Source organism: Tenrec ecaudatus, chromosome 5, assembly GCF_050624435.1.
Source record: "Tenrec ecaudatus isolate mTenEca1 chromosome 5, mTenEca1.hap1, whole genome shotgun sequence".
Lineage (NCBI taxonomy): Eukaryota > Metazoa > Chordata > Mammalia > Afrosoricida > Tenrecidae > Tenrec > Tenrec ecaudatus.
This window is the reverse complement of record NC_134534.1, coordinates 168,119,370-168,135,069: the sequence shown is the minus strand read 5'-3', so window position 1 is coordinate 168,135,069 and position 15,700 is coordinate 168,119,370. Positions and strand designations below refer to the sequence as shown.

At 53.1% G+C, this 15,700-nt stretch overlaps 1 protein-coding gene across 1 annotated transcript in view; it reads right to left on the bottom strand.

Annotated features, from left to right (window-relative positions):
* CHST13 (carbohydrate sulfotransferase 13) overlaps positions 1-15,331 on the bottom strand; it is a 29,148-nt gene extending 13,817 nt beyond the window's left edge. Inside the window, exon 1 of the mRNA XM_075550794.1 lies at positions 15,016-15,331. Coding sequence (XP_075406909.1) covers positions 15,016-15,112 — 97 coding nt within the window. The 5' untranslated portion in view covers positions 15,113-15,331. The remainder of the gene's footprint in view (positions 1-15,015) is intronic.
* Positions 15,332-15,700: the final 369 nt, after the last annotated feature.

Genomic DNA, 15,700 nt, shown 5'->3' with positions numbered 1-15,700 from the left:
GCTCCTGCCCCTCCCAAAACGGAAGCCAAAGCAAAGGCTTTAAAAGCCAAGAAGGCCGTGCTGAAAGGAGTCCACAGCCACAAAAAAAAGAAGATCCGCACATCACCCACCTTCCGGCGGCCCAAGACCTTGAGACTAAGAAGGCAGCCCAAATACCCTCGGAAGAGCGCCCCCAGGAGAAATAAGCTGGACCATTATGCCATCATCAAGTTCCCCTTGACCACAGAGTCTGCAATGAAGAAGATCGAAGATAACAACACACTTGTGTTCATTGTGGATGTCAAAGCCAACAAACACCAGATCAAACAGGCTGTGAATAAGCTCTATGACATTGATGTAGCCAAGGTCAACACCTTGATCAGGCCTGACGGGGAGAAGAAGGCATATGTTCGACTGGCTCCTGACTATGACGCTTTAGATGTTGCCAACAAAATTGGAATCATCTAAAGTGAGCCCAACTGGCTAATGCTAAATATAAACTTTTTCAATATATACTCTTGTCTTTGTCTTGTGTTCCGAGTGGGCTCCGGAGGAGCCTTGTAACAGCACACCTAGCTGCAGGGGTTGGCAAACTGTAGTGCATGAGCCATGTGGCTCTGAGGGAAAATGGAAAAAATAAAATTGAAAATTTTCAATTAAAAAAAAATTACATAGGAAAAAGTTCACAATTGGAGGTTAACACTTATTGATGTCTTGCATACCAGAAAGGGCATGCGTGAGACAGCTTTTTGGATGGTGCTGGGGAAGATGAGGGCAACACGGCCCCTGTTGACAGTGATGGGTGGGGTGCTGGAGAGAAAGCCAGAGTTTGATTCTGCTGCTGGAACCGGTTTCTTGATACGCGTCAGGGGAGGTTGGTAACATGCATGTCTCTTTCTCATCCTCAATGGCCTCGGAGCAGCTGAGGCCCTTGGTGGACAGTGCATGGTACGTGTTGGTCAGCCTCTCCGTCTCAGTGTCGTGCTCCGCCAATCCGGCCATCCCTGCTTCTGTGAAACCAAAGGCTTTCGCTCCTTTTCGGTACTGGAGTGTGTAGGTTCCGGGCCTCTCCTTACATGCCATCATGTGCTACTCCAGTTCCAAGGCCTTCATTGTTAAGTTCTCCAGCATGGCGGTGAAGACATCCTCTGCTCTGATGTCTAACTTCAGTTGACGACCAGTAATCAACCACAGCTTACCTGCTTTGGGCGAGGTCATCCCTGCAAACCCCCGGAAAGCATGTGTGAAATCCACACATCTTTTCCCTTGGGCGGCTGCACTCCATCCCAAGATTCAGCAGGCGTTTTGATGGCACCTGAGTAAGTGGTATGGTAGCCACATCTGACCTCCTCTCGCCATACAAGGGGAGAATCCAGCTCCTCACCAGCCCCAAGGCCTATTGCCACAAAGCAGAGGTCAGACATGCCCCAGCCTCCATCTTTCTTTTTTTTTTTTTTTCCATCTTTCTTTACCTAGGTAGCCACCGACCATGCCTCCCATGGCCCTCTGGTTTTTCTGTTGGGTTCGACAATCCATTGCAGTGGCCACACAGAACTCACAGATAATACTCACGCTGAGAGGGGTTTATTAGGAAAGTTGAATAGATTACTACAAGCCAAGATCGGAAAATGTTAAGGCTACAGTCATTGGTCCATAGCAACATCTCTCCTTTAAAAAAAAATTTATTAGGGGCTTATACAACTCTTATCACAATCCATACATCCATCCATTGTCCTGAAGGGATCGTCCGTCCCGGATTCCCTGTGTTTCCAGTTCCTATATGTACCAGTGTACATCCTCTGGTCTAGTCAGATTTGTAAGGTAGAATTGGAATCATGACAGTGGGGGGCAGGAAGCATTTAGGAACTAGAGGAAAGTTGTATATTTCATCGTTGCTACACTGCACCCTCACTTGCTCATCTCCTCCCCGCAACCCTCTGTAAGGGGATGTCCAGTTGCCCACAGATGTGTCTTGGGTCCCAACTCCGCACTCCCCCTCATTCACAATGATATGATTTTTTGTTCTTTGATGCCTGATTCCTCATCCCTTTGACACCTTGTGATCACACAGACTGGGCCACACCTCTCCTCAATTATCGCCCAAGTCTCTCTAGTACGCAGCCTCTCAGCCACGTGGGGCCCTGTCCTGTGTGGGCCAGGAGGCCCACCTGCTGCTCTGCCTCACCGTCTCTCATAGTCTCCATACTCTTCCTCTGTTCTGTCCCACTGTCTCCTTGCCTCAGCCTCGGTCGGTCGCGGCTTCTGGTCTCAGTCATCTCCGCTGTTGGTGGGGATCCTGAACACGGTCTCCTAGTGGCTCTTCTTTGATGGTCCCCCAGTTCTCTTTTCTCTCTTCCTTTTCTTCTGAGGTAGCTCGCCTGTAGTCAGAGAGATGGCAACCCAACTGACCAGGCCTATCTGTTGGTGGTCCCCACACCGCGCTTGCACAGACCTGCCCAATGACTGGATGGGAGTTACAGAGACAGATAGGAGAGTCCTATTAAGACATTTTACTTCACCGAAGCATCATATATCGTTCAGCCAGCACTTCCTTAAAGTCCTCATCTTCTTGGGTAGCTCTGCTTGTAAGCAGGCCTGTCATTAGTAACAGACCTTAAAGGAGGCAGTGATGTCAAGATCCACTCACTTGCGCTGTGATCTTACAGGGTGAAAACACAACCTTTACACGATGCCAACGAACATGTGTGGATGCCCGGGATTGTTGTCGACCACAAGGGGCATGTTGAAAGGTATTTTCTTAGCCCAGCAATAGTGTTCAACGGAGACAAAATGGTTCAAGAGCCAATCTTCAAAGATGGCAAGTGGAACCCAACTATCTGCCTTTGCCTTCAAACAATGGGAAGACCTTCCTTCATGGTATTACAAAGTGCTCTCAGATTTGGCGAGCGGTACATAAAGAAAGGATGGAATCCCCCCCCTCCCCAGTTGCATGTGTTGCTTATTATAAGATGCTGCCGAATCAGTTCCAACTCACAGTGTCCCCTTGTAAAATATTCTGTTGAATATCATCCTCTTTTTTCCCAGGCCCTTTCCTTTACCGAGCATGATGTCCTTCTGTGGGGACTGGTCCCAACTGATAACATATCCAAAGTAGGTCTTGCCATATTCGCTTCTAAGGAGCGTTCTGGCTGGCATCCCCCCACGGTAGACTTGTTCACTCTTCGGGCAGTCCATGGTCTAACCAATAACATTTGCCAGCGCCATGATTCACACACACCAGTCCTTCAAGGAGGCTCTTCTCCATTCTCCAGTTATTGAACGAAGATGAAATGATTGAAGCTGATTCCCAAAGAGTAAGATTAGCTGTGATAGTTAAGATTTATTGTGCCAACCTAGCCAATAAACACATGTGGGGTTAATTGAAGGGCAGAGAGAGAAATGACTCGGTGAGCCTCGCCTTTCTAGTTCTCCGGTCTCTTGCTCTCTGTGGGTCAGACCAGGGTGCAGCTGCCTTAGCCAGTTCCCTGCTTCAGCTGGCAAGGCTCACTTCCTGCAAGACATCTCCGAGGAGAAGCCACATGGACCTACCCCAATGCAGCCCTGGGTGCTGGAGCAGCCGTGTGGAGACCCCTGCCAGTGCTGAGATGCTTACAAGCTCAGTGATTCCGCTTTCCTCCTGCAGTCAGTGTCATTGTGTGTGTTTTGTGAGAGGGAAGAGGATTTTGTAAATTGGTGTCGGACAGATGGGTTAATGTTGAACTTAGGGCTTGGACAACACTGGATTGGGATGCTTTCTTAATGTACACTTACCCTTTATATAAAACTCTTCTATACATGAGTTTCTGTGGATTTGTTTCCCTAGTTTCCCCAGACTAACACATTATCCCACGATGCTTTGTGCCTCAGTGCATTTTCTTTTTCTTTCTTCTCTTTTGAGATGTAGGTTTCCTTTTACAGGCTTCTCCCTCCCACTACCACCCAATAAATAAATAAAGCAGACTCCTCTACCTTAAATATTTGGTCTGGCAAAGAAGCTCCCTACTCAATAATTTTCTCAACATTTAAAGAAAATCAATCACAGCGCTTAGACCTGCACTCACAGCTGCTGCACTTTGGACTTCACTATTGTGCAAATTTGCCCTCACATGAAAACAGTTATTCCAACTCCCACTGGGAAGAAAAAATTCTGTGTGCCACGGTCACTGCCCCTTGTTGCTGGATGTACGGCTTTCCAATCCCTGAAAAGGCTTTCAGCCTGTTCTTGCACTGAAATAAGGGCTAATAGGCACATGACACAGATTTTGATGTCTAACCAAGTATCAATAACCTTCCCATTTCAATAATAAAAGCCACTGTGTGGCTTAGCGGTAATTGCCACTTTGAACGGCGCAGAACCTTTCATCGGCTCTATTAGTCTCACTTTATCCTTTAAAATGGTTTCGATTGTTGACTGATGGTCGCCTAATGCTTTTCCAGGGTCAGCTGGTGTCTCGCCTCTCTCAGATCGCTTCGTTGTTTCCACCTTTATTTCCAAGCCTGATCATTCTCTTTCGCTTTGATGCACCGTCAGCACTTGCGCTGAATTTCCCCCTGGAAGGAGTGACAAGGCTACATCAGAGGAGTCTTTTAGTCAAACCAAAGTCACACACTTGACACCGTGCTACATAGAGCGTGGGCGAGGAAGAAAAGGGAGTGGTGGCCCAGCACAGAGGAAGGTAGTGGCAGAGAAGGGACATTTCCTTTATAGTTCTCCAAAGGGAGGGAAGCCCCCACATGGGGCAGAGGGGAAGGTGGAAAGGGGGCATGGACTGAATTGTGCACAGCTCTCATAAATACCAGAACTAACCCTTGGAGTCTGGCCAGATGACAAGGACACGCAGCAGGGACTTTGGGGGTGCCACGCCAACTGTGGCAGTTACATAACCTCCTGTCAACTTGCGAAGGGGTGGAGTCTAGCCTGTCAATCAGGTTGCAGCTGGATGACCTCATTTGGAGGCACCATGGAGCTAAATAGCTTGCTAAAGACCAGATACATAGACACTCTGCTTCGTCTTCCTGCTGACAAGACACATGGAGCTACGCTAGAGCCCTGGAGCTGGAGGAGCCGCTTGGAGACCCCTGCCAGTGCTGAGATGCTTCCACCGCCACTGGATCCACAAGACTTTCCACCCACTGACCTGTGATCTTCCTGCATTTGGCATCATTGCATGTGTTGCGTGCATCTGAAGAGGAATTTGTAGATTGGTATCAGACATATGGGCTAATATCAGACTTATGGACTTAATCTGGACTGGGCTGGGATGTTTTCTGAATACACAATTACTCTTTGATTTAAAGCTCTTTCTTATACGCATATGAGTGTCTGTGAATTTTGTTTCTCTTGTCAATCCAGATCTCACACCAACTATAAAGGGAGGCGTGCTATGGGAAGCCAGCCAATACTGACAGGCCCTCCACCCGCGGTACAAACATTTTGAATGTCCATCCAGCAGCACTCTCAGACTCGCTTAGGTGTCCATGGGCACCAATTCATGGTGCTACAACCCAAAATAAACTCACTCACTCCGTCTGAGCCCCCTTCCTGGACTCTGACTGAAGATTTGTCTGAGAAAGCAGCCGAGAGCGGAGGCGTCTGATGCACTCCCGGGACTGGACCCTCACCCCCAGTCTCGAGACTCAGGGCTCTCAATGGGACACATGGCTACCTTCCTGCATGATCTGGCCGGAACGTGCCGAAATGCGGACTGGCCCCTCCAGGTGCACGTGTGGGAGGCTCCAGGTGGGTCGCTGTGGGCCTGGCCTGCTGCTGCTGGCCTCCTTCCAGAAGCAGTCAAGCCCCCTGAGTAGGTCTGCATAGCCTCCACCTGAGCCCCGCAAAGTGGAGGCTCCTTGGGGTGTTTCTGCTGACTCTGGGGCAGAGGCCGCACAGAGTTGAACTCTCCTGGGGTCACAGCCTACGGGTCGTGGAAGGACTGGTTCCCACCAGGCTGGAATTTGAGGCAGAGGCGGGGAAAGTTGCCCACAATGTCTGGGGCCTGCCCCTGCTCCCGGGACCATCTAGCCTTCTGGAAACACCAATCCTTGCTTGCCAGACTCACAGCCCTGGATCCAGTTCTGACTGACAAGGACCCTGTGTGACAGCGCTGAACGGCCCCTGTGTGTTTCTGAGGCTGTTCACTCTTTACGGGAGTAGAGAGCCCCATCAATCCCGCAGAGCACCTGGTGGGTTCCAACTGCTGACCTTGCAGCTCACAGCCCGACTCATCACCACCACGTCACCAGGGACTTTTCATGTCCTGCCAGATCACAGCCTGCAGGAAAGTGATCCCCCACCGCCGAGCCCAGGGGCCCATGGTGGAAGCAAATAACAGATGGAGGCCCAAAATAGCAGGCCCTCGGTGGCCAGCAATTATAGGCAAGGCCGCCTCCACCCATCCCCGTCCCTGCCCACTGCAGACCTCACCCAGTAATCACAAGTCAGGCCTGGCAGGAGGGACAGCTATCCACGGAGAGTGGTGGATGGGCCCGGGAGAGTCATTAATGGGAAGAGAAAGAGCTACTGGGTCTAGTTCCCTACTCTGGGCAGCAAGAGGCTGGGATCTCAGGGTAAGAGCTGGCCCAAACACTAGGAAATACTGCTTCTCCTTCTCCGGTGTCCTCCAAATCCCAGCCTCCCTGCACAGACAAGTGGGAACCAGCAGGTTATCTGGGGAGGGGACTTAGGGCAGAGCTGAAGAGCCCAGGGAGGCTGTAGGGAAGCCATGTGACAGTCGTCTTTTGCATTGAAGGAGGACAAGAACAATAGCAGGAGGTTATGGAGAAAAGGAGAGAGAATGGAGGGGGTGGGGGGTGGGAGACATGATGGAGGTGGGAGGAATGGGGAGCAAGAGACAGAGGGAGAGACACAGGGAGCCAGCCAACCAGAATGGCGGGACAGAGACAACTCAGAGTGAGAGACAGAGCGACAAAAGATTCTGAAACAGCTGAGTTTAGAATAGGGGATGCGCTCCCTCCTATCCGGAAGAGTCCAGGGCCTGAGCATTAATTAGAATGACTAGAGGGCCAGCTATGGAAACCTCTAAGCCCCGCCTCCCCAGCAGTGGCAGTTACATACATAATCTCTTGTCAACTTGAGCAAAGGGGTGGAGTCTAGCCTGTCAATCAGTTTGTAGCCAATAATGCTTCAGTGTGGGCATGGCCTTCTCCTGAGGATTCTGGGAGCTCCTGTCTTCCTCCATGGGGATGGGACACACACTCTCTCTGCTTAGTCTTCCTGTTGACAAGCCACATAGAGCCATGCCGATGGAGCCAGAGCCCTGGAGCTGGAGGAGCCATGCGGAAACCCATGCTAGTGCTGAGATGCTTCCACCGCCACTGGAACCATAAGACTTTCCACCCACTGGCCTGTGATCTTCCTGCATTCAATGTCATTGCGTGAGTCTGAAGAGGACTTTATAGACTGGTATCAGACACATGGGCTAATATCTGACTTAGAGACTTGATCTGGACTGGGCTGGGATGTTTCTCAATATACAATTGCTCTTTTAAATAAAGCTCTTTCTTATACACATATGAGTGTCTGTGAATTTGTTTCTCTAGTCAACCTGGACTAACACACCACCAGTGGGTAGCATGAGGACTCATGGTGCCCTGTGAGATGGGGGTAGCTCTTAATCTGAACCTAGCAGCCAGCAAAGTGGGATGGAGGGACAGCACTGGTGACTACATGTGACACAGCCAGGGGTCTTAGGCTTCTGGGGCTTGTAGACCCTCCCAGGTGCTTCCGGAGTTCCTGGCACTGTGCGCCGGGCTTTGCACTAGCCCTAGGTCCTGCGCCAAGTGAATGCTGGAAAGAGAATTTGAACCCAGGCTCTTGGTGCCAGAGCCATGTCCTCAGTACCCATGCTGTCCTGCCTTTTGGGCCCCACTCTGGGCCATGCTCGCTACCCACACACCTTGCCCATAGCTCCCTCCTAGGCTGGTGGTCTTCTTTGTTTTCCCCCTGAAGAGAGCTCAGGGATGGGCATAGGTTTACTCAAGACCACAGGGTGTCAAGGCAGGCACTGGCTATCTGTAAATATATCCCGTGCCAAATGAAATAACAGCTGAGTGCGCGCACGGAGAAACAGAAGGCCGGTAAGTCCAGTCTGGCCGTCCAGGCCTGCATGCAGCCCTCTATAGGGGTGAGGGGCACTAGACAAACAGTGTGGGAGCAATTTGAATTTTCACCATTCAGTGAGAAGCCATCTGGTAACTGCCACATCTTGCCATCAAAGACTACGACAAGCAGTTTCTAGTTAGTAAATTCTAACTGATCAATGTTGTCAGACCAGCCTCCCGGGGTGGCCAGGCTTGAAGGACATGGTAACTCTGTATCTGTAGGCCCCACCTCCCAACCAGTGGGCTGTGAGCTTGGCTTTGGGGGGTCGTCCCTGAAGCACGTCCCCCAAGTGGTTAGGCCACGGCATGGAGAAGAACAAGCTGGTCCCCACAAGCAAAAGCAATTCTGAGAGGCAGCTCTCCACTTGCATTTAGAATTCACACTCTGTTCTCTGGATTCCACAAACCACCTAGAATGGAGCTACAATGGGATTAGATCACTCCTTCCTGGGATAGCCCTGCCAGTTCTGATACAGATCCCTATCACTCAGGCTTTCCCTACAGGCCTCCCCTCCCTGCCAGGTGAGCCCCCACCCTCCCCACAGGACAGTCACAGGGACCTTCTCCCCTTCTTTCTATTTCTCCTTCTTATCCCAGGGAATCCGTTTCCCCAGCTGGATGATCGACGTGGGTCCCACTGGCTAATAACACAGTCTGTTTCCTTCCTCGGGCCCCTTCAGGTGCTTATCCACCTCCCTGCTCACTCACTGGGCTCCAGCCACCCTGATCTTGCTGCCAACCTCCAACACATCTGGCCAGTCCCATCTCAGGCCTCTGCCTGGGCAATTCCCCCAGGGACTTTCAGAAAAGCAACTGCTTCTTCCCCTTCCCATCTCAACTAGTGTCTCCCCTACAGAGAGCTTCCCTGATCAGTCTGCAATGGCCTTTCCACCACCTTCCACAGCCCTGCCCCCCACCTTTAGCACAGCAATGAGTACTGCTCAAAGCATCTACTCTATGTGTAGGCCGATTGCCCAGAAGGACAGCTTTGTACTTTGCCCAATGTCAATAAACACTTATTTCAAGACCAGTGGCCCCCATGGTCACCAGGAGAGCTGGTTACCCAGCTGCTGACTTAAGGCTGTTCATGAGTGGACCCCACCTGACAGTACTGTTCAAGCTTTCAACTCACCATTCCGTCTCATGAGACTCAAGCGCAGCCCTTAGCCCATCCCACAACACATCAATCAGCTGGCGTGTTTTGAGATGGGTCATTCCCATGGTCTACAATGACTTTCCTTGTTTTCTCACCTGGAAAACTCCTGTGTAGCCTCCAAAGCCCAGTCTAAATGCTCCTGCCTCGAAGACTGGAAAGACTGCGGAGTTTGGGATTTAACCAGAAAGCAAACAAAATAAGCTCACTGTCGTCAAAACAATCTGATGCCAACTTGTGACCCTTTTGGACACGGTAACTTGCCCCCTGTGAATTGCTGATTCTGAAACCATTTTTCATTGTTGTTTTTTAACAGTTTGATTCCCACTTAATCCACACATCCCACGATGCAATAGTTGAATCATACCAAGAAGAGTTGTACAGTCATTACCGAGACTGTAGCTCTTCACAGAACTAGTAAGTCCTGTCTTTCTCATTCAGAGCTGCTGGCGGTTTCAAGGGCTCACCTTGCTGTTAGCAGCCCATTTTGTAACCATTATGCCCCCAGGCTCCTCGGGATTTAACAGGGCTTTAAATCCCAATCCCCACATTTCCTAGTTCGCTGACTTTGAGCAAGCCACTTTCTCTTCACTTTGGGCTTTTTCCTCTGCCCTGTGGTATTGCTAATTCCTGTTCTGGTACCTAATGCCTCAACTCAGGTAACTGGACATCCTGCTAACTTGCTTTTTCTCGGCATACTCCCTGGGGCCCTGGAAGATGCCTTTGAGCTGTGGACACTCAAGCCATGCCTGAGAATGGGCAGTGGCATGAAATATGTCCAGTCATTCTATCTCACCAGTCCCCCCCCATTTTACACACACACACACACACACACACACACACACACACACACCTTTGCTTTCCCTTGAACATCAGCCTGGTTTTTATTATGTGGTTTGGGTAGTTGCATGACTTACAGCTGTTGGGATAGGCATATGACCCAGGCCTGGCCAATCAAAGCATCCCATCCCTACTTGCCATAACCGTTGGTTCAGAGGCAGACACCATGTGACCCAACTCAGGCCAACGAAACACATCCTGGAGACTTGGGCTGGAGCTGCTGTCAAAGGCTGGGATTGCTAAACTGGTGGAGGTGCTGGCGCGCTGGCTGGCATTGAAGCTACACCGGCAAAGTCTACATCCAGAGCGGGAGACCTGGTTTGAGCCTCCAGATTTCACATCCAACCATGCTCGAAAGTAGCTACATTGAGCTTTTCTGGCTTTCAGTGAGTCTTCGTGGGATCGGTCCTCACTGAAACAGTAGTGGGTGCTTCATAGACCCAGGCTCCTCACTTGCTTGTTCATGACCAGGGGCCAGGACTGAGGAAGGAATCAGGGTGTACATGGAAGGGCAAGGGAGTTGAAGGGCAGGCTACAGAGTAGAGCCAACAGCTTGAGCTAGGCCTGCAGGGGGTTGAGCAGGAGATCGTGACACAAGACATGGAGCTGGGACAGTCTGTCTACTCAGAGCTCCTTCAGCTAGGCCAGCCATGGTTCCTACCCTCTGCACTAGAGAAGACCTGAGGCCCTGCTCAGCTCCAAGGCCAACCCCGTTCTTCCTAACGGACCCATGGCAGCCCTGGAGACATGACTCCCCAGGGGTCTCTGTGCTCTTCCGCACTGATCTTTGCAGGACGAGACACTGTCTTATGGAACACCATGCGTACATACGGTGCTGCTGCACGGGCCATCACAGGTCCTGTGGACAGCAGCACCTGCGTCCTTGCTGCCCTTCATGCCCAGATGCCTGGATCCCAGAGAAAAAAGAGATAGGTCATCCAGGGTCCCTACCAAAGGTTCTCTGTAGATTCTCTAGACAAGACGCTGCCAGAGAAGGTCTCGTGAGTACATGCCGTGGAACAGGAGCTGGGTTCGAAGAGAGGGCTGGGGCCCGGGGAGAAATAAGGCCAGCCCAGTCAAACAGGGAGGGGGCTGAGGAAGCATCCTGGATGGAAAGATCTTTCCCCTTTTCCCCCTCCACTCATCCTCTTCCCTAGGACCCCCTAGCTCCAAGAAAATCACGAATGAATTGTAAACATCAGGTAGGATGCTCAGTCCCTTGTGAACAGAAAGAAGCCCTGGGCAGATCTCCTGCAGAGGTGCGGTGGGCACTTTCCATGAAGACCCCTGGGGACCAGTAGCTACCCCTGGGCTGGAGGCAGCATTTTGTCTCTCTCCGGGTATGTCTGGGAAGCAGAGCTGGTAGAGCGGTGATTTTTGAAATCAACATAAAATGCAAGTGATTGGAGTAGTCACTATAGAAGGCAAGCCCCCGTGGGGTAGCGGGTTACATGTTGGGCTGCCAACCGCAGAGCCAGCAGTTCAAAACCACGAGCTGCAACTCTGGTCGGGGAAAGATGAGGCTCTCTGCTCTCAGAAAGATTTGCAGTCTGGGAAACCCACAGGGGCGGTGTGACTAGTCAGAATCGCCTTGATGGCAGGGAGAGTTTTGTTTGTTTTGTGTTTGAGATTTGGATACTCAACAGGAAAAAATGTAAGGTTCACAAGGGGATAGGGTGCATGCAAATGTTATTCTTGCTGTCCCCTGCTGCCCGAAACCAGCCAGGCTATCCCCACTCCACCCCCACCCCCAAGCAGGCACTCCGAGTGGTTGGTCCAGGAACAATGCCGCCCTACATGTCCATCCAGGCCCCGGAGGTGACCCTTGTTGGAGAGCCTGACTCAACTCTGGGAAAGGCAAATTCACAGACCCTGGGCATAGCGGTCACCAACCTCAGACGAGGGTGCGGGAAGCGGAAAGCGGCTGAAGGGGGCCAGGGTCGTAACCATGGACTAGATCCCTAGAGTTAAGTGAGTGGGCCGGGGGTACTGGACCCCCTGTTCCATCTTCCCTGGAAGTCTTCCTCGTCCTCCTGATTCTGGGGAGTAGGCCATCGCTGGCAGTGGGGTCCTGGGAGCTGAGAAATAGGCCCCCTTAGACTCAGGTTCACTCTGGCAGCCCTGCTTCCAGTGTGACAGGTGTGACAGAACCAGGCCTTTCCCTCCCAGCCAGCTGCAAGGCCCGGAGCCCATCATTAGCACTCCGCTCCCGGGGCTCCTGAGGTCAGGGGCTGTGCACGGTGGCCTGAGCAGAAGATGTGCGGTTGGGGTGAGTGGGAGGAGGCAGTGAGTTTGATGAACCCTTGCTTGTCCAAAGTGACCCAGAGCGCTCTGGTGGCGGGTGCTAAGCCACCAGGAGAAACCTTCCAAAATCCAAGAGAAATTCTGGAAGACAGAGGAGTGGATGCATGTTTGTGTGTGTGAGGGCGAGGGGCGGGAGGTGCCAGTTGATGGGGAGGGATGCAGGTGTCAGGAAGGGCATTCTAGACCAGCAAAGAGAGGTCATCCCCGCTGAGTGGAAGAGTCATGGGCAAGGGCAGATCTGTGGCAGCTCAGGTGAAGACGAGGCAAGGGTGCTATTGTCTCCAGTGCCCGCTCTTCTCCCCCCAAGGGCTTTTGCGGATAGGGAAGAAGGCCAAGTGCCTTAGTTCATGTTTCTTCTCTCAACTCTGGAGGGATTTCTGCTTCACAGAGACCCTCCATATCATACCCACACTGCCCCAGCATAGCAGCCCACCTACGGATCCCCCAAGGCACCTACTCCCAGATGTCCTGGGACTCTGTCTTGTACCCACTGGTCTGATCCCTGCCCTGTCTCATCCTGAGCAGTGGAGAAGCTTAAGGAATGACAGGGGAGAAGAGAAACGGTTCCAGCCACAGACACCAAGACTCCTGTGGTCCAGGACACCCCAGGCTGTACATAGGACACTTCCCCTGCTCAGCTCTGCTGCCCAGATGACTGGCCAGCTCGTGGGTGGAGTCGTGCAGGCAGAATGAGTGGCTTCAGCACATCCCAGGGCTACAGAGTTGTCCAGGCTGTGTCCCGACATGGAAGGGGCAATGTGAGCAAGAGGGCCGAGCCTGTGTGAGCACTGACAAGGACTCCCCAAACCAGCTCACCCAGACCCTGGCCTGACTCTGGCCTCCATCCCAGAGGGAACCAGAGAAAGGAGGCCCTTCACCCCAGGTGGGCACAGCATCACCCCTAAGCATGAAAGCAGTACAGGAGGAGATTCTTTTGCTGCCCGTGACCTCCATGGCTTTCAGTTGCCCTGGAGGAGAAGGAAGAGGTCCCCTAGCAGGTGAATGGCAGAGCTGGAGTCCGACCCAAGGGCGACAGAGTGATCCTTATGTCCCACCAACCCTGCACCCCTGCCCAGAATGCCCTTCACCAACCAAGCTGGGCCCAGCCAAGTTCTTCAGTGAGCAACTAAGGAGCCCGGGGGTTGGCGCAGACCTCTGGAGCTGCCATCCATCCCACTTCTCTAGTACCTGCCCACCCGGGGTCAATTTCTTACTGTCCCCACACTCTGCGCACGAGGTACCCAGCCTCACGTCCTATTCAAGGATGGGGCCTGGGGGTGGGAGGAGAATGAGGAAACCTCCCACTTCACTCCCACCCTAGCCAGGAAAGACAGAGAGAGTCACAGAGGTCGGGAACAAAGATTCCAACTGGGAGCCCCGGGCAGATGGTGTTGGCAGCCTGTTTGCCATCCACAGCCTCAGTTTCCCTATTTGGTAAAGGTAGAAAATAGCCATGTCTGTGCTGAAAAGCCAGGATGTTCCTTTGAAGACTAAAGTGCACCTGACCCAAGCTGTGATGTTTCCAATCACCTCAGACGCATGTGAAAGTTGCACATTGAACAGGAAGACCAACGAAGATGACAACAGGACCGGTCATCCTGGAGAGTCAGCAGATGGAATAAGGGCTTTTTGCGGGAGGAGGACACAGAGGTGGTGGTGTCAAAGGGTCCATGTGTTTGGATCCAAAAGAATGTTTGGAAATGGATTGTGGTTGCACATCTGGTAAACTCCAGAATGATTTGCTATATACATGAATCCCAATTAATACAAAAGAATATTTGATTTATAGCTGGCAAAGTACCCCAGACGACCAAAAGAGCAGACCAATCCTGCTGGAAGAATGACAGCCAGAATGCTCCTAAGAGACAAGATGGCAAGACCTCCTCTTACAGATGTGGGACCTGCGGTCAGGAGCGACCAGTCCCTGGGACAGGAAGGACATTGTGTACGGGAACGTGGGTGGGGGGCCGCGAGAAAGAGGAAAACCCTCAATGAGAAGGGGTGACACAGTGGCTGCCACCGGGGGCTCAAGCAAATGGACAATTGTGCACAGGGTCTCTATGCTCTGGAAACCCCCTGACGGCATCTAGCCACCGTAGACTAGCGGCAAGGCCTACCCTGTGCAGGGCTGATGAGAGGACCAGAGGAAGGAAGGTGAGTGGAGGCTCCCCACCCTGCCTGCCTGGCCTGAGGAGTCCAACTTGGCTGCCTCACTTTCCCCAACCAGACCACGAGGTAGGTACAAGTTCTTCCCAGGGTGGACTTCGGGGTGGATCCTGGAGCGCCAGAGAGAACGAACCCGCACCCATTGCCCAGAGAGACAGCTCTAGGGGAGACAGCTTCAACTAGCTTCCAGCCAGACCCCTCTCCGCATTGCCCCACCCGCTCCGAACCTCTTCCGAGAGGCGCATCCGGGCGCTTAGGGAGGGGAAGGTCAATAGCGTCTCCTGCCTGGGTTGGCCAAATGCCCTTCGGCGCCCACATCGTCTAGGAAACACGAAGGATCCTCTCGGCCAGGCCGAGGCGGACGACCCCACCGCCCGCCCAGCCTCGGTCGTTCCCCAGCGGGGTTGTCCCGGGTCGAGGGAGGAGCGGTCCCCGGGCTCCCGGACACTCACCGGAGCGCAGGGCGCCGGCGGCGCAGAGCAGCAGCAGGAGCGCGGCCCCCCACCGCGCGGCCGCCGCCAGCCGCCGCCGGCAGCAGCGCCTCCCCATGCCGGCCGCCTGCGCGGGGCTCGGGCGGGCCGGGTCCCCGACGTGCCCCGCCGCGCACTAGCGAGTGGGGGCCGCCATCGAGCGCGCAGAGAGCGGAGACGGAGAGTAGGGACCCCGGCAGAGGGCGTGCGCCGGGTGCTCCCGGGACCAAGAACTCTGCAGAGGCAAGAAGCACTGGGAAGTGAGCGCTGGGAGGAGCAGTATCTTTTCAGCGTACAGCCCCCCTCTGCCCAACATATACACTCCAGCCCTCCTCGGCTCCCTCCCCGCCCCCGAGCCCCCGCCGGCCCCGCCTCGCCCTCCCGGAGCACTGTTGGTTCCTTACAGGGCAGGCTCCAGGGCTTGCCTAGGATGGCCAAGTTCGGGAGGCGGGGCGGGGGGGGGGCAGTCGCTTAGTCCCCACCTTCAGTCAACTTCCTTAGAATGCGCCCAGGAGCTCTTACTGTCCCACTGAGTCTCCAAGACCTACCTGGACCCCCGACCCTGCAAACAGGCGACACAACACTGCCCCTCCTGGCTTCAAGTCTCCTGCACCTGGGCCCCAGGAAAGCACTCAGCAGGCCCTGGAGACACTGAGAGGGGTGTTCA